Source organism: Perna viridis, chromosome 2 (genome assembly GCF_037379345.1).
Source record: "Perna viridis isolate PV_CMFRI_1.1 ecotype Kerala chromosome 2, ASM3737934v1, whole genome shotgun sequence".
Classification (NCBI taxonomy): domain Eukaryota; kingdom Metazoa; phylum Mollusca; class Bivalvia; order Mytilida; family Mytilidae; genus Perna; species Perna viridis.
This window is the reverse complement of record NC_142446.1, coordinates 40,957,020-40,976,949: the sequence shown is the minus strand read 5'-3', so window position 1 is coordinate 40,976,949 and position 19,930 is coordinate 40,957,020. Positions and strand designations below refer to the sequence as shown.

The 19,930-nt window shown below is 31.7% G+C and overlaps 1 protein-coding gene across 27 annotated transcripts in view; it reads left to right on the top strand.

Moving 5' to 3' along the window:
- LOC148625072 (dedicator of cytokinesis protein 9-like) overlaps positions 1-16,271 on the top strand; it is a 71,313-nt gene extending 55,042 nt beyond the window's left edge. For 21 of the 27 annotated variants that reach the window (XM_088568331.1, XM_088568323.1, XM_088568341.1 and 18 more), the window contains 12 exons: positions 262-477; positions 1,075-1,132; positions 2,852-2,866; positions 4,026-4,135; positions 5,204-5,326; positions 5,745-5,855; positions 6,613-6,759; positions 7,563-7,773; positions 8,342-8,532; positions 9,533-9,633; positions 10,083-10,221; positions 13,157-16,271. In XM_088568331.1, the coding sequence (XP_088424457.1) occupies positions 262-477; positions 1,075-1,132; positions 2,852-2,866; positions 4,026-4,135; positions 5,204-5,326; positions 5,745-5,855; positions 6,613-6,759; positions 7,563-7,773; positions 8,342-8,532; positions 9,533-9,633; positions 10,083-10,221; positions 13,157-13,246 (1,512 nt within the window). In that variant the 3' untranslated portion in view covers positions 13,247-16,271. Of the gene's footprint in view, positions 1-261; positions 478-1,074; positions 1,133-1,896; positions 1,909-2,851; positions 2,867-4,025; positions 4,136-5,203; positions 5,327-5,744; positions 5,856-6,612; positions 6,760-7,562; positions 7,774-8,341; positions 8,533-9,532; positions 9,634-10,082; positions 10,222-10,722; positions 10,780-10,821; positions 10,838-13,156 lie in introns of all 27 variants that reach the window. The other 6 variants (XM_088568342.1, XM_088568338.1, XM_088568321.1 and 3 more) reach the window with 4 other exon arrangements.
- The last annotated feature ends 3,659 nt before the right edge of the window (positions 16,272-19,930 follow it).

Sequence of the window (19,930 nt, the reverse complement as noted above, 5' to 3'; positions counted from 1 at the left end):
TGTGTTGTAGGAAACATTTGAGAATGATATCACCATTTGTATTTAATATAAACAATTTTTATTCCTAATTATTCAGAGAAAAAAGGATTTATCAATGACCCTATGACAGTGATTTTGCTAAGAAAATAGAAAGTTTGTCAAAAATTTGAATTATATATATATGAAACATGATTGATAAAAAAAACTTCCAAATAATCAATTAAAAATAAATTACTATTCATTTGTGTTTTTATGTTCAATCACAATAAATTTTCTTAATAGAAAAGTGGATTCCCAGCTGAGGTTAAGGACCTTACAAAGAAGATCAGGACTGTGTTAATGGCCACAGCACAGATGAAAGAGCATGAGAAAGACCCAGAGATGTTAATAGATTTACAGTACAGTCTGGCTAAATCTTACGATAGTACTCCTGAATTACGGAAAACCTGGCTTGACTCTATGGCTTCCAAACACAACAGACATGGGGACTTCTCTGAGGTAGGGTAGTGTAGAAGATTTATTCATCTCCTAAGAAACTTTTCTCTGCTGGCCATGAGTGTGGGAGGGTGTGAGTTCAGTCCGTGGCCAAGTAATATTTAAGACTTTAAATACGGTTGTGACTGCTATAAAGCCTGTGCCATAAGATGTTTATTGACAATCAATTGATCAATCATTTTCCTAGGAACTCTTAAAGACTATTGTAGTCAAGGTCATTGTATATAAGGAAATTTTTATGGTGTCTTCTTTCTTGGCAGTAGGTATAATGCTACAAAATGTGGGTTCATGTGCATGGATACTCATACAGTAAACAAAACAACTATTTATTGACAATTTCAGGCAGGAAATGATAGGTAGTTGTGAAAAATGTTGATGTCTGATCATAGTGTCAAATGTAAAATTTATAAGGTCTTGTTTCCCTATTTGGTCCATATTTCATTTTATGTCTAGTTAGTAATATATTTAAAGATTAAAAAATAGTACATGGGATGTTACATGGCTAGAAATGAATACCTGGTATATTATGGTTAACCTTAAGTCAACATGCTTCATATTGCAGAAGATGCATATATTTAAACAATACTTCTTTTTTTTCAGGAAGCCCATTGTTATATACATATAGCAGCATTAATAGCAGAATATTTAAGGAGAAGAGGTAACTAGGATTTATTTATTTATGTACTAATGTTATACTAGTACTCAAATTCACCATCCCAAATGCCCAGTTAGAAATAATTGACATATTTTGATTACACCTTTGTATTTTTATACAAGAGAATTTGTCCTGATTTTTTAAGGCAGAATATCTCCTATTAACAATAGGAAAATTGATTAGTTCTGAGTATAGCAGTATAGACCACAGAAAGCAGCTGAATGTTTAAACCAAGTTTTTAGCCACGTTATACAACTCAAGGGTTTTTGCATGAACTTTAGAAAATATTGTAATATATAACACTACTCAGGATGATATTTCCTATATTCATCCAATTATCCATCAACTTGACATGGGTGAAATTCTGACAAAAATACATTTATGATTCCATCTTTAAGGTAGACAGATATTGATTTAGACTTTCCTGTATAATTTATAGTACCTTTTTATGTATTGTTAATCTGTGTAATTTCATTTGCACTGTGCCTTGGGCCAGTTTTTAGTAAACATTTTGACAGAAGTTTCTCTTGATAATCTTAACATAGATCTTTTAAGAAACAATAAAAATGATTTTAAAAAATTAAATTCCAAAATGTTTTTTGAAAGAAATTGTTTAAGCTAATTATTGACAAAATTCTTTTTAGGCATGAATCATCTATTGTTTTTTTTCTGCACGATATTTAGATGGGATGATGCTTACATTAATAACTTCTCACAGTTGATAAATTTTCTAAACTCTAAAGAAATAATATTTATGACAATTTTAGTGAGATATGAAGGTAGGAAGTGTGGGAAATTATTTACTAAAGCCATTAGCATGTTTTTTTTTATTGAGAATAATTGCTAGGCATTTATATATATTGCCATTCTGGCTTATTCATGAAACATTAAACATCTTGGCCATATTATATTGAAGTTTGAGTACCCTATATCTTTATTGCATGGAAAGTAATTAAGATGTTTTTTTTTATATTTAAATAATCAACTTTATAAACATGCACATGTAATACATACCATGTGTAAAACATTTTCAGCTGTCTACATATAACATACTCTTTTCCTTGTATCTAAACATATATGCAAGTATTCAATAAAGTTTGATGTATGATAAAAGAAAGAGTTTGACTAAATGCAGTAAAGGGCATGGGGTAGTTCATTACTTAGGTGATGAAAATGTAATGTAGGGCATGGAATGGTCCATTTCTTATTTGATATGATAGTTATCCGTACAATGGCTATGGTTGAGAGCTATCTATTGGGACATATCTCATTTTTATACAACCACATAATCCAACAAGTGTTTTACATTTAAATCCATTTGAAATTGAGGTATTCTTTTTGTGAGCTGGCTCACTTGTAGTTCCTTATGACTTTAGATATATGTTTTATACTAAAACTAGAAGTAATTTTTGAGTACAAAAAATTAATAATTGAGTTATTTATCAGTGGAGTCATGAATCTTTGTCACTGTCAAAGTTTTTCCTGGTTTTCAGATCTTTTATTTTACCTTGTAAAGTAAGATACTAAGTAAAAGGTCATATTTTATATAGTTATGTATGTCTATGTGATTATATTATTATGATGGGTTCTAACCACAAAGAAAGTCCTTTAGGGCTCAGAAAACATAAAGACATGAGACACAATGGCATTCTTAGAATTAAAAAGTATAGGTGTCATAACATAATCATGTCTTGTTATTATAATGGTGCCCATTTAATTCAGGCAAACTGAAGTCAAGTAAGTCGGCATGGAAACCTTTCATGTCAGTTTTCTTGTTTTGTTTATTTGTCACTTCTTTGTCTTCAATTCTTTACTTTTGTCATTTTCATTTGTGTTTGAATGAGTTCTGTTGAACTGTTTGAATATCGTGTTTTTAATGTGGTTGGTTATTTTGCGATAAAAAAATTATGAATGAATGAGTGTGATGTGTGAATTTTTCTGTGTTATGTTTGCTTTTGCATTGTAAATTGTTGTGTTAATGAGTTTTAAAGCTTATGAATAAGTCAATAATATTATAGGGAAGTTTTGTTTTTTTGTACCATAAATATATACTAGATTTGGAACTCTTTCCCACTTCAGTGGTTTGTAAATTGTCTTAATTTTGGTATTTTTTTCTGAAATGCTAGTAATCAGTCTACATGCTAGACTGAAAGGATTTAGTCCTACAAGTTTCACCAATATGCAAGTGATTTTATTTCTTACCTTGAAATGGCCATTATTTTATTGAGAATGGGCATTCTTAGACACAATATCTATGCAGAGTTCTAAACTTCATGAATGACATGATATGTGCTTTAACCTTTTAGCCCTTTAAATGTTAAATATTTGGACCATCTGAAGAATATTAGTTATCTTATGACTAGAGCAAAGTACTGAAATGTAGAACTTTTGTTGGGTACATTTGTCTTTTCAAATAAATTTGTTTTCATAAAAGCTTATTTTTTTCCAATATCAATTTTTTGTTTCAACTTTTATGTTATTTGATAAGAGCATGGTCTTATCTTGCATGTGATGCTTAAATCTGTCTATATCTCCGTGTATATTAATTCATTCAAATTCAAACATAATGAAAATTTCTGTATAAAAGACACAAGTAAATTAAATTTAAAGCAAACCATCATTTAATTTTTTTATTGCAGGGATTCTAGTGCATTTTAGATCTTTCTATGATACTGAAATGTCTTCATATTCTTTTCTATGCATAGTTTGGAAATAATATATTTCGCTTCTGCCTTTAACAAAGAATAAGAACATGATGTTTTCATTTGATTCTGCTTGGTTTTGAATATGTAGAAGTAATACCAGCTTTTTTGAATGAAGTGATTTTTTTAGAGAAAAAATTAAAGCAACTAGAATTAAATAGGTGTAGAGTTTATTTAAATATAATATTTTTCAGGATGTTTTCCTCAAGGTTGTGCAGCATTTAAGTCAATATCCCCTAACATTGAGAGGGAGGAGAGTGGCATTAAAGATGATTCTGGTATGCAGGATGTTCAATACACTGAGGTATGTAATAGGTTTTAGATTCTACAATGGAAATAACTCAAAAGCTGTTGCTTCTGATATGTTTTTATTATTATAAAATATACAATCAGTAACTCACATTATGGAGCTTTTATGATACTGATGCTGGATTTGGCTCAATATCCAAAGTTTCAAGTTTTCAAGTTTTATTAATACTTTCTGATAGAAATTACACTGGAACAAGAGGCAGATAAGTAACATATTTACAATACAACAATGACAGACAAGGTAAACATTCATACAGGATAGCAGTAACTTTTGCACATTTACACAGAAGCAAATAATGTAATGCATCCCAAACTACCAACTCTGTACACAAATGACAAAAATGTTCATCCCAAAAGTTTGAATAACAATTTCACCTGAAATAACAAAACTGTAATAATTTTTTTAATTTACAGTTTTATCATATAACAATAGCTGAAAAAAACAGGAAGGTTCAATGATAATGTAATAGGGTTGTTTATATCAGGAATGTTGCCTTCACCAACAAATGAATACAATAAGCAAAAATTTACCAATATTCTTTTCCAAAAGTCTGGAATTTAAAGTGACAATATATTTACTATATATAGAAAAACTCAGTTATGAAAAAAAGTATGTGTTCCATCACCTTTTGAACCAATGAAAAGGTGTAGGGATGTTAAGGCCATTAAAAGTAGAAGCTGGAATGGAATATAAAGTAGCACATTATTACATTATAATGTCGAAAATTTAGCACACATTGTAATTCAAATATTTAGTTATGATCATTTTTAGACAACTTTCTTATTTACAGGGCTAAAAGTAATCTTTGTTGCCTCTATTCCTGTACACTTATACATTTACTAGTGCTACTATTATTTATATATTACAACCTTACTGGTATATATATTTTTATAAACATAACTACACAAACAAACATTCTCCAGCAATGATAGAGGTTTTTCTGGCTAGCTATTTACTGACTTCGTGCCATCCTTACTCCATTGGAGTATGAAGGAACAGAATTCGGACGTCTTACATTGTTGAAGTAACTAGAGCATTGTATATACTTGTTTTTTTTTTTAGGAAACAATGGTAGAGTATTTAGAGAAAGCTGCCAGATCTTTAGAAAGAGCAGAGAGGTATGAAATGTTAGGTGAGATCTACAAACAAGTCGTACCAATCTACGAATTCAACAGAGATTATGAGGTAGGTTTTGTGAAAACAGTAGCTTATCCTGTCTAAAACCTCTTCTAGAGAGTAATTGAATTTAAAATGGCTATGATAGTAAAGATATACAAATGGAAGGTCTTTTATCAGTCGTACCATCATTACTTATGAAGTTTGATACTTACACAAACATTCATTTTGTTTATTTTTAGTATTGAAGTACATACAGGGAAATATTTCTTAACCAATCCTCTTTCAGATTTAATAACTTGTTAAACTCAGGCAGATGTTCAGTTTTATTTATTCTGAACACATTGAAAATGATGTGAAGCGACATGAGAAGATGTCTGGTTTTGGTAGATTTTTTACTTGTTGAGAATTTGGTTGAAACAAAGATTCAGTATGATTGGACAAATAATCTTAATACATATAACATGTGTTTGTCATTATCTTTCAGAGGCTGGCAACTGCTTATACAAGTCTTGCTCAGGCCTACACAAAGGCAGGAGAGGTTGTACAGACCGGGAAACGGTTGCTAGGGAAATATTTCAAAGTTGCATTTTACGGGGTATGTTTTTTTTCCTTCAGACTTCACTCTTTGAAACAGTTGCTAGGGAAATACTTCAAAGTTGCATTTTACGGGTTATGTTTTTTATTTCTTCAGACTTCACTCTTTGAAATCAACAAGCTTAAAACGTAGGGCTTTTGGACACAAATTATGCAATGTTTATTACAATTTTACTTATTTTTTTTTATTAAGTGATGATGAATAGAAGGAGAACACATTAAGATTTTGAGGTGTAACATCAAGATTGACAAATCTTCAAATGTTATACAGTTATCTACATTCAAATACAAATGTCAAATAAATCTAAAAATTATAATTATAAATCTTAAAAAAGTATGATAACATGCAAAAACCTTAGGTCACTGATGGATATAACCACTAACTTGTATAACATTGTCTAATGTAATGTGATGTTACAAAAAATATTGCATTAAAATTCAGTGTTAACCCCTTTGTTACTTTTGAGTGTTGTTAGTATGTTGCTGTCTTTGTAAGAATCATGCAAATTCTGTAATTTGTGATACAGCCCAAAATAAGGCTACATATTTTTATTTTTGTTATTATGTTGCTTTGTGGCCCTATATGGCCAAATATGTAATTATTCATTCCAATCTATCTTATCTTAGGAGATAATTCACATAAAAAATCCTATAGTTTCTAAAAATGTATTGTATTTCAGTGTCATTTACTGAGTAATCTCCAGTAATTATGTTCTATGTTAGCTATGTCTAGCCATTATGTTTTTATTTCTTTCCAGACATACTTTGAAGATGAGGACTGCAAAGAATATATTTATAAAGAACCAAAGGTTACCAGTTTACCAGAGATTTGTGAGAGACTCAGTAATGTTTATGGTGACAAATATGGAAGAGAAATTATTAAACTTATTATGGATTCAAAAAAGGTAAACTCGTTCCTTGTTTGTTCTCTTGGTTTTGCCTTTTCTATGTTGATAGGTTTTTACATTTACTGTGAAAGTCATGCTTAGAAACCTTCCAGACTTTGAGCTTGGTGTATTTTATTATTTAGCGTATATCATTAAAACTTGACCTATCAATTGTTTTATTCAGTCACTGCATCTGTAATCTAACAACACCCTGTTCTACTTTCTGGTCAGCCAATCAGAATTCATTTTTCATGATTATGAAAGCAATATTCAAAAAGAAAAACCTGAGGATTCTGAAAAGGTCATCTGAACAGATAGTAGAATGAAGTGTTGTTAGATCCTATACACAGTGACTGAATGGAACAACTAAATAGGTCTAATTTTAATTAGGTTGGTATTTGTTGCTTGCATTTGTATGAGCATTAGTCTTAAAATCCTTTTGATTTTCACACTTTACTGAATATATCACACCTGATTTTATTTGCTTTAAGGCAAAATTCCACTCTGTCAAATTCAGATTTTCCTGTTACCATTCTTATTTTACCTTAATTTAGATTTTGCCGATTTCCACTTTCTTTGTTGGCCTCATAAAATCAGATCCGATATTTACCTTAAGCATACAAAAAAATCATGATATATTATTCTGATGATTTTGTTAAGCAAAAAAAATTAATATAATTTTCATCAATCAAATTAGCATTTGCATGATTTTTATAAGTCGCATCGTCCATTGCAACAATATAAAAGAGCAGAAGTACATGTACTTTACAAAAATCACTACATTAATAGTACATGTATTTGGATTTCCTGTATCACTGTAGGTTGACCCAAACCAGCTAGACAATAGATACTGTCACATACAAGTAGTACATGTAACACCTTACTTTGATGAGAGGGAACTACAAAAAAGACTTACAGATTATGAGAGAAATAACAATGTCAAAAGATTTATGTTTGAGACACCTTTCACCAAGGATGGAAAGGCACATGGTGAAATTGACAAGCAGTGTAAACGGAGAACTATATTGACAAGTAGGTACACTATACTTGGAGAAGGAATAGATCCTTTCACAGCCTTTAATTTATATAGTGAGTTGAGTGTATATAAATATTTATGATGTCACACTATTTGTTGGGTGGTTTGCTGATGCCAGACAGAGGGAAAGTAATTGCGCGAACCCACTCAATTTTCCACCCATGATATAACAGTTCATTGGTTATGGTGAAAGGACCTATAAATTTGAAGATGGCAATAAAGATTACACCACATCAGAAATAAAACTGGAAAAAATTACCCGGGATTGATACTTTTCTATTCAGTTATTTATGAACAGATTGTTTTTATAGGCAGGATTAAAAGCAAACACAGAACTTGGAAATGGAGGTACAATGTTTTCCCTGACTTTGCTACTACTGGTCAGACTGAAATCATTCTCTTAGTGACCCAGAAGTCAAAGGTTATAGTTATTCAGATTACTGATACCGTCATGAGGACAAAGTCTTCTAAGGGATAACAATACTTTGTTTAAATAGTGCCTCCAATCAAAATACTTAGGCCTCATCCTTTTCTTTTCTACGTAGCCACTTTTTTTTATTTCAGCTACTTTTACGTTTCCATACATCAAGAAGAGGATAGAGATCTGTGATAGAAAGGATGTAGAATTAAGTCCCATAGAAGTAGCCATTGATCAGATGCAGAACAAAGTAGCCGAGATGAGAGAAGTTGTTAATATGTCACATCCTGATCTCAAACGGCTGCAACTCAAGTTACAGGGTAGCGTCAGTGCACAGGTATGTTATATCAATGTTGTTTTTAAAAATATGGTCTGGAACTGGAGGGGTCTATTACATGCAAATGTCATTGAGGTCTAAGACAACTTTAATGACATCCATTTCCAGGTTGGTCACTGTAGATGTGACAGATATGGAATGTCTGCTCTCTGATTGGGACTTTGTTTCATGCATAAACTCAAAAAATACCAGTAGTAAATCACTTTGTATGGGTTAAAAACTGAGTAGATTATTTTATTAGCAAACTTAGGTAGCTGATCCCTCATAATCATTAAGTAAGGTATCTAGGGGTCACACATCAACTATAGTAGTACAGTGGATTCCTGTGTATGGCATAACCTACTGGAAATATATTAATTTTCACAGATTCTGTCAAATGAACATATTCGCAAGTATTAATTTCCAAGTTTAATAAAAATGATAAGCATTATTTTATGTTTGAAATCAATTTCACGGGTACTGTTTTTCGTGATTTTCTGTCCAAGGAGAAAATAGCAAAAATTAGTATACCATGAAAATTAGTACGTTTGCAGTATTTGTCTGAAAACAAAAATATGCAATTAACATGAATATACATTTTACAGTAATTGTCATTTCAAGGAAAAGTAACATGTGTTTAATGTTTAAGTGATTTATATACTTTCCTTATGTCTAATTAGATTCCTGCTTTAGTGTCTGGTAAAAAGAAAGATAAAATATTGTTGTAAAATGAATTTCTAAGAAGACTATGGTATTTCACTAACGATGTATTGATGTTTTACCCACTGAGATACATTTTTGACTAAATTTTGAAAAATATTTATGCAATTGAAAGAAATTTTTTTTGCGTAACGTTTTGCAAATAAGAGGATTTTTTTACTAGGATAGGATGGGAAATGTTTTTGTTCTTTGAGTTTTTATGCAATTAACAGGAGTGAGATAAAATGGAATCCACTGTTATTGTATTGTATGGCATAAATATTCTTTTATTTAAACTGAAATCCATAACATTTTATTTCAGGTTAATGCTGGGCCATTAGCCTTTGCTCAAGCATTCATAAGTAAAGATAAGATCTCCATGTTTCCAGAGAGTAAAACAAGTTTGTTAAAAGATGTTTTCAGGTAATTTAATCAAGTGACAATGAAAAATAAAGGAAAAAAAGTGCATTAAATTCCAATATATAAATTGTATAATGGAACCATCACAACAATTGTCTTATACAAACATGCATGGTCATGTTAAAATTGTAAAAAAAAAGGATATTTTGTTATTTCTTAATTTCTTTTATTGCTTTTTTTTTCACCCTGACACACAAAGTGGCAAGGTACTATGTGATACCCACCAAAAAGTTGCATGTCTATCCATCTGTCTTTCTGTACCTGATGGTTTCTAGATGATAAATTGGATGTGGAGTTTTTTGCACAGTTGTTTAGTACCATAAAATACAAAATGTTGTCTGAGTTTGACAATTTTGAACATTTGGCACCCCTTTTTTCACCATTACATTGCAGGGTATCATTTAATGTTCCATTAATGCCCTTGTACATCTCCAATTATACTCCCTTTCCAGAGACTTTGTGTATGCCTGTAATGAAGCCATTGATCTCAATGCTACATTGGTTACAACAGAACAGAAAGAATATCACGAATCTTTGAATGCTGGTTTCCAGGACATAGTCAGTACATTATCAGATATGTTTGGTGAAAAGGTCAGTATGATTTAAAGATTTGTGATTAGTGAACACAATATTCCAAATTTTATTAAAGGCTTTTTAGGGCCATCCTTACTTGTAGGAAAGAAGCAAAACCTTAAAATAATGATGTTGATACAAAAATGTTATGATTTTCTTTAATTATTTGTTATTTTAAATGTTCAAGTTAGTTATAACAAGATGTCAATACTTCTAAAAACATTTATGACTATATATGGGAGTACTGTGGAATCCTTTATGCTTGTGATGTACCTTTTTTAATGGGTTTCATGGTTTTAATCAAATCACAGATTCAAATTCCCAATGAGATGAATCATTTTGTTGAAACTTGACAGCTCTCTCGAAATCCACATATTTGAAACTCCATGAACTAACAATATTTTAACATATGAAAACTGGTACCCACAAACTAAAATGTTTGACAGTGTTTTTTGATATACAGTGATATAATTAGAGAAGAAAGGGTTGTTACTATATAGAATACCATCTGGGTTTTAGTTTCATGGGATTTACACACTTGATGAAAAATGGATGCCACCTGATACAAGACTTTAGGTTTTAAACTATTATCAATGTAATTTATGTATTTCATAACAGCTTTTAACTAATTGAGGTAAGACAGATACAAAAACTAACACCACTGAAATTCCCTCCAAAAATTACTGCAAGTTATTTCCCTTTTTTTGGATTTGCATATTTGGTATTAAGTTACCATGTCATTAGGCAAAAATGGATGAAATGGTTTTAAGTTAATGTGCATGTACCTTTTCATAAGGGTCAGAAAGATTTCTTGAAATATTTTTAATTAAGTTCAAAATTAAAAGTTTATGTTTCAGTACACATGCATTTTTCAATTTGTACTAGTTAATTTTTATGATGCTTAGCTAGAATATTTTTCATATGACACACAAACATAAGTTGCATGACATTTTAAGTGTTGGCTTGCAAGGGAAATAACCCATGCAGTTTATTTTCACATGAGGGAATCCATACATAAAACACTAAAATTTCAATTAATTCAGTAAGTCTACTTTGCCTTTTGGTGTTTTTGGCCTAATTTATACAACATAAAAGCACCTTCTTGCATAAAATTATACTGTTAGGCTGCATCTTGTACCAAAGCGTCACCGATTTAAAGTATACCCCACTCAACCAGTGGGAGATATATTGGAATCACCTTGTTTGTCCATCATAATGTCATTCTGTTGGACCATATTTGTTGCAATTATTTCAATGGCTGAATTTCAAATTTTGTATTTGTTTTTATATAGATGAGGCAGTTTTGGTTGCTTTCAGGCATTAGCTTGTTTGTAGGACTTAGCAATTTATGATAATATGGATTGAGTGGGGAATACCTAGCACAACAAGTGCATCTTCCTTGTGTATCTGAATGTTTTTAGATTGCACCCTGTTTTATCTAATGAAGATATATTTTTTGTTTAACATCTTCTACCAAGAAAAATGCCATCTCTTAACATCTGTTGTTCTTCATGGAAGTTGTAAAATCCCATGCTAGCTCACCAGTCCATGACATGTAAATTCTTTTCAGGGCTGGCTGAAATTTTACATTTTCATTGAGTTTTGGTACATATATTGAACCAATTTACATAAGATGTATGCTCTCAAGACAAGAGTCTGGGCAAATTTTGTGTGTAAAATAAAAAAAGGGAACTGATCTCAAGACCAAGGCACCCTGGACTGTGCCAGAATATACATTAGTCTTTGTGTTGAACTGGCATTGTATATGTCCCTCTTTGGCTGAATCTTTAAAATTAGAATCCTATACTGCCCTTTTTGTCTTGTAAAAAAATAAATCCAACCCAAGGGATATTTGAAGTAGATACATTTCAATCACTGAGAATTTTTGATTGTCCAACTAACTATTTATAGCACTTTTTTTGTCATTTTTTGTTGTTTACTTTTTTTCTTTTGCATAAAAGATATGGCCAAATATGGCCCGTATCATACATTACCCTTTAAATTTGAACTTGAAATGGCTAGAGGCTTTCAATCATTTGAGGACAGACAAAGTGTCTATATTATCATAATTTTTGTCTTTAACCAATGATGTTTCCTAACTCTTAACCCATTTTTATACCCAGCAAACCATGTCAAGGATTTATATTAATAATCTCCTACCATCTCACCTTCAGTCACATTTTTGGTTTCCAGATAATATTCAAAGAACTGCCTGACCAAATCCTTTTGGCTTTAACACAATGTTTTGTGCCATGCAATACAGGTCATGTTCGAGTTTATTGTTCCTTGTGTTTACTTTTGAGGAGTTGTGTCCCTTTTCGATTTGAAAATAGATCAGCTTTAGACTGATGTATCTAATTCAATCTAATGAATTTGAATATAGTAAGCCAGGGTGCAGCCAGTTATCTTTTTTTACCAGTAGTATTAATTGCATCATGTCTGATTGTCAAGTTTTTCATCAAGACTTTGGCATGTGAGGCTTAGCCATAATTTAATGTAGATTTAGAACCATTTATGCTGTTAGTAGTTTAGCAAAGGTGTAAATATTTTTTTTACATTTTTAAGGATTGTAAGTATGTATATACTATTTTATTATAAATTAATATTGGCTTTACCTGGAATGTAAAGGGTAAAAAAGGGGTATATCAACATTGCAGCTGCTGTTCATACGTTTGAATTTTATTTGATGCATTTAAGAGTACATCAAGTGCCTAGCCCTAGTAGATATAGTATCATACTTTTAATTTTTGTTTTTTTATATATATTCAACTTTTGTCAGACCAGTGTTTAAAAAAAAATTGAGACATATGGCAGCAAAAAAAAACTCGAAAAAAAAACACTCTTTTAAGATAAAGGTCCAGAAATTATGTTTTAAAATTGTGAAGAACACATAAAAGATATATCCATATTAAATTTCATTGATAATACATTACAAATATGCCATTAATTACAGATACTGGTGTCTGAGGGAGGAGGTACACTTTCCAGGAGAGGGTCACAAGCTGTTCTTAATATCAACAGTATGGGTGCCAGCTCAGCTTGATAATTCATCGTGTAATCAAACTTAACAATACGGGTTCTAGGTTTGCTGTGAAACTATTTCTATAATCCAGAATGACCAGCACCAGTTCAGGCTCAATCAAGATTTCAGTGATATTACAGTTGTATAATTATATGAAGATTTTCCCATCAACCTGTGTTAAACAAGAAAAATAATAGCCTTGAGTGGTGAAAGTAGTAAAACAGGAAAGCTGTCTCTTGTCATGATTAATGAGTTTTGTGATTTAGTACCTGTGTGTTTCCTCAGTTACTGGAATTAACCATGACATCATGTGCATAAAGGCTCGATCTAGATACAACACAAGACAGTTTGAACATCATAAAATTATTGTTTACATATTTTTATGTAGGACCAGCATGCTTTAAACATCTACACAACTGTTCTTTTTTTCTGTGTTTCAATGTATTTTTTGTTTTATGCAGTGGTTTTTATTTTCAGCATAAAAAAAAATTCTGCAGAATAATTAGTGGTCACACAGAAAAGAAAAAGATTTATTCATTTTAGTTTTGATTTCATGGGACCCATTGTTGAACATGTAACATGTTACAGGACACCATTGCTTTGAATTCTGAGGAAGGTATCATCCCATTGATGTAAAAACTGCAGCTGGAGAAATTACTTTTGAGTCCTATTTGATACACATAAAAGAAATATAAATTTCATATTGGTTTTTGTAACCCATTGACTATAAACACAAATCCCATTATAGTATGCATTTTATTGTAACAGCTATAGTTTGCAATCACCCAGTAGCCCATCAGCTGGGCTACCAAACATTTGGGTAAAATTTAATTGATTATGTAGAAAATATTTAACAAAAATATGGTCTTGGCCATCAGCTTGTATTTCCAAATTTTGACTCCTATGGTTTTTTTGGCTCATACAGAAATCAATACCATACTTTATACCAGAAGATAATTATGAGATTAAAAGGGTATAGATTCTTTAAGGGGTGTATAGTACCATCTACACTTTCAGTCAGGTGCAATATCTTTGTTGGGTATTGCACAGGAAAAAATTACAACATATGTTTCCATATTTTTAAAGCATATGAACATATGTGTTTAGGATTAGGACCAGACCAACATTTATGCATATATAACGTATACATAAAATAAGTCCCCAAATTATATGAAATACTAGTGGCAGGTCCAGGGGTTTGAAGTTAGGACCTTCCATTTTTCTTTTTTCTTTTTTTTTTATTTTGTGACTTATTTCGGTAAGAATTTACCAATAATTGACTAGAACTTCCCTGTCTGGATCTACCACTGAGTACATATGTTTTTTTTTTGTTTTTTTTTCAAATACATCTACTATCATATAGGAAACATATTTTCACCATGATATTTTTGTATGAATATTTCTTTATTCCTAAACACACATTTTTGATATGTTTTAGAAAACACGTGAAAAACATATGTTGCCATTTTTGTGTTTATATAGGGGCATTTATAAAGATATTGTGTCTTCTTTTTGATGTGCTCTCAAAATGAAAAGGTGAAAGGTTATTTTAACAGAGATCAGTGGTGCTAAGTTGGTATATTTATTGTGATTCTTCCAGCCTTGAAATGTATTTACAAGTTTACATTGGCTGTTGTCATTGCCATTCCATGTGCTTTATTGTTGCCTTTATGATTAACACACATATTACCGGTCAAAATCAAATTACTGATTGTACTTGTAGTAAAATTCTTGTAGGATGCTTTTACATCTGTTAGTTTGTCTATGCATAATACTTTAGATGATAGTGCCATGCAGTGGATAATTTTTAGAGGATGTCTGCATTGTAATTCTCATATAAAGAAATTCCTTTAAGGTGTACAATGTAAACTATTTATGACCATGTGTATTAAATGTCATCTGTCAAGTTAAAAAAATGAGTCAAGGTATATGAGAACTAAATATATGTGAAATAAATTTGTTTTAGAAATAATTGCTATTAGAATTTGGTACCTATTAAAATTGTCCACTGTATGTTTAACTATTTAGTTGTTTATTAGATTATGTAAGCCAACTGTGATATATTTCTTTAGCTGATACTTAAAAATATAAAGATATTATGTGTATTGCATTCTTGTAGGTGTTACTAAAAATATTTAGAGTCCTTGTTGTGTTTTCTATGTTTATATAGATGGGAATAGGATTTTCTTTCAAAATTTAAAACTTTTTTATATTTAGATATCATTTGATACGAAATAAGTAGTAAGCTATTAAGTAAAGTTGTGCTATTGTGTCTGAAGCTGTTTCCAGCATGATTTCATGATATAAAATTCAACAAATTTAAAAGTAAAATATCAGGAAACCACTTTTTAATCCTATATTAACATCTACCGGTATATTTTAATATTTTATATAACAGAAATCATATTCTAATATGTTTTTTTAAAACTTTTTTGTAATAGGAACACACTGCTATGGTATCTTTTCACATTTGAATGAGAATGAAGTTTAAGTTCCATTCCACAATTTTTCAATATTAATCTTGACTAACGTTGCTTGATGTGCACATGAAAACACTTTTTGATAAATGAGTAATGAAGTATAAACTGAAATTGTAGGTACAACTTTGTTGTTTTGAGTTCAAGTTTCAATTATGCGTAATCTAGATTTAATGATATTAAATGTCATGAATATTCATTTCATGTTCATGTTTATGTATTTTACTGTGAATCATGAATATTTATTTCTCATTACTCTTAATGTGAAGTTTCTTTGTAAACTTAGACTACCAAATATAAAGCATGTGTGTTGAAACTAACATTTATTTGAGTTACACATGTATATACAGTTCTTTGTATACATCATTCTATGCATCATGAATATTCATCAATTTATGTAGAGTTTGTCCTGTAGCTAAATACCACCAGTATTTATATTGTATGCTGTGTTCTGTATATGTCTTACTTGTGTGTGAAGTAAATGTTAATTCTATTGCCTTTAATCAGATCTGAATTCAATATCAAATTTGTTAATATTTGTTATAAAATGCAATAAATATAATAATCTGTTTCTTTAGTTTCTTCTAATTAACATTGACAGTTCTTTTGAGTTTGTTTGATTTTTACAGAAGTCATTGCCCTGTAAGTACCAATCCATATAAAATTTAAGACATTGTCAATGATAGACAGTAAAATCCACAGAACAAACAGGGCTTTTTCAGTAAACATAATATTCCATATTTTGTTAACTGTAGTCTGTCTGTATTTTGGAAAAAAATGCACCCACCTTCCACTTAAATCAACCAAATCTAGACTGATTTTTTTTCATTGTGGCAGTTTAATGCATAGTCTGTGTACATGTAGTTTTTATATCAAAAATGCAACAACCAAATTAAAAACTAAGATTGGGAATGTGGTATACAACTGTTTCTCAATTAGTCGTTTTTGTAAGTTTTTGACATGCATGAGTCACCTATAAAGACTGCTACTTTGAAGAGAGTCAAAGTCATCTGATGGAGCATAAATAACATGTACCTCCAGTGGTGGATGCAGAGGGGTGCAAAGGGTTGGCAAACACCCCCTTTTCTTGGAAAATTTGTTATTTTCATGTGTAAAATTGACAAAAAATGGCAAATCATGTCCTAGCACCCCCTTTTTCTGAGGAACCTTGGCTGGCACCACCCCTTTTCAAAGTGTCTTGATCTGGCCCTGCATCTCCATACACCATAGGCAAGGCCTAAAATCATATAACGTATATGGCACAATTACTTACTATTTTAGTACACTTATTTATAAAAAATGAGCAATGGTTTAATTAGCTTGTAAAATGTTGCCTAGAATGAAAACGGGCTTAGCTACACCAATCTCAGATAAATGCATGTACATTTTCCCAGAAATATGCACAACTACATATAGGTTCTTTACTAACTTGGAGTTCCATGAAATTGTGTTGAGTTTTTCAGATGTTTTCTCATGATAAAGGATCTCCGACTGTCTTCAAGTTGAACACTATATGCTCAAATGACCCTAAGTACCAAAAATTTACTCCTCATTTTAAGTAAATGATAATGACTAGGTAATTTTAGATTTGCTTGCTAAATGGTTAAGCAATCCCATTATAGTAAATGTGATAACAAATAATTTTGGTTATACAGAATATCACACTTTTTATGGTAACGAGTAGGAGCTGTTTATGAAGTGTATACCAATATCTGAAACAAACTAACATCAAGCTCCAAATATAAATAATAGCGGTGATAAGACCTATACTCCTACCACACTCTCCAAAGAAGAGATTGTGGGAAACCATAAATCTGCGCTATCTTTTAGTCTCTCTAACAAGGACGATGATTGTGATTTACCGTCTATGTACTCCACAAGAATCTAACACAACTTTTCATAGCTGGATCTGCAAAATGTACCACCAAACCTCTTTCAAAACTTTTAACTTCCATACGCACAACTGTCATAGAGGGTCTGCAGTCCTACCACAACACTTGTTACTCCCGTAGTGGTATTAATTCAATGTGGATCCTGTAAAATTCGAAAGATCTTTTGGAGACTATCAATTCAAGACTATTATCTGAATATAATAGCATTAAAACCTATGATTTTTCAACACTGTATACTTCTACTCCCCATACTCAGTTAAAATCACGACTTAAAAACATTATACATCGTTGTTCTTTTTTTCTTAAAAAAAGATGGTACACCCAGATACAAATATATAGTTCTTGGTAGAGATTCCTCATACTTGGTAAAATAATTCCAAATCATCTTCCAAGTATACAGAGGAAGATGTTTACAAAATGCTGGAATTTTTAATCGACAACATAGTTGTCCAGTGTGGTGGACGTGTTTTTTCAACAAACGGTCGGTATTCCAATGGGAACAAATTGTGCTCCTTTACTTGCTGACCTATTCCTTCACTCTTATACGGCTGACTTTATAGCTGATCTTATCCGAAAGAAAGAATATTGTTTGGCTAGATCCTTTGATCTCAGTATCCGCTATATAGATGACGTATTATCCTTATTTCGTGGATTTGATATATCGCATCTACCCCAAAGAACTTGAGATAAAGGATACTACAGACACTGTGAAGTCAGCCTCATATCTTGACCTACACTTCGATATCGATGGTAAAGGAAAACTATTGAACAAACTTAACGACAAACTTGATGACTTTTCATTCAGTATTGTCAACTGTCCTTTCATCTGTGGCAACATCCCTTCAGCACCGGCGTATGGGGTATTCATATCACAACTCGTACGTTATGCCAGAGATTGCCGAAACAACGCAGACTTTTTGTATCGCGCTAGAACTCTAACAAATAGGCTTCTGGAACAGGGTTATGCTGCTACAAGATTGAAGTCATCACTACAGAAGTTTTATGGTCGTCATCATGAACTTGTGGATCGTTCTAGTGTATCCATCTGCACCACGAAAACTGATTTATTCAACGGGTCATAGTTTTCCTTTCCTCGTTTGTCTACCCTGGACTTGACTTTTTATGAGCAACTCGGCGGGTGTTTCTAGAAAAAATAGAGGACGCTTACCCTACCGGTGCAACTGGTCCATGTTCCCAGTTTTTAGTGGAGTACGAGTTGCTCATTTGCTTTTGTTACTTAGTATGTATGATTTTAGTTACTTTATGTTCTTTGTTGTGTATGTCTGTTTTCCGTCTCTGGTCTTTGTCCCTGGATTACATTCGATTACCACTATAACCTTGGTTCCCTTGATTACTCTTCCACAATTTAATGCAGTGTTTCTATGATTAAATGATTCTTTTCTTCTCTTTGGTTTTACAACTGTAATTGCATTATTATTTTTATTTCCGATTACACATAATGTGGCAGACCCAGAGGGGTGCTGTGGGTTGCCCCATTTTTATTGGGAATTTTGGCAAATAATGTTCTAGCACCCCCTTTTTCTCCGGAAGTTCGGCTAGCACCCCTTCTTTCCAGCGTGTCTGGTTCCGGCCCTGTCATTACATCAAGAAATTGCAAAAAAAAAGTTTCAATTTCTTTTTTACAGTGAAGTTAGATGCTACAAAAGAGCAGTAGGTCTTTCTACAACTTGGACCTTATTTCGACCATTTTTGGTTAAAAACACTTCAAAGGGAAACCATGCTGTCTGAATAGTAATTTTATTTACTGTACTAATGGTTTCAGATTAGAATAATGGTCGTAGAAAAGGTAAACAACTGAAATCAGCTAAAAACTTACATTTTTATGTGTTTCCTACGGCATGACAGTTTTACAGTTTTGGAGTCATGGTTATAAAATTCATCTGCTTAAAACACCTGTTCGTTATTCCAACAGTAAGTAGTTTTCATGTTGGTGTTGACAGTGGCATAGTCCAGAAAAACAATATGTCATGAAGACACCAACCGCATGTAACGGTGCCGGATCCAGACACTTCGAAAAGGAGAGATGCCAGCCGAGGTTCCTCAGAAAAAAAAAGGGGTGCTAGGACATAATTTGCGTTTTTTTGTCAATTTTACACATGAAAATGACAAATTTTCCAATAAAAAGGGTGTGCCGACCCCTTATACTCCCTTTGGATCCGCCACTGTGTAATAGTATCGGTTGGATCTCAGACGACATTCAGATAATGTCTTTACCAGAATGGAACACTATTTGAAAAATACAAAAAAAGGTTTGTTATTTTTACATTATCTCCTGATTCTCGTCACCCTTAATGCCTCGAACTTCTGATTGGATG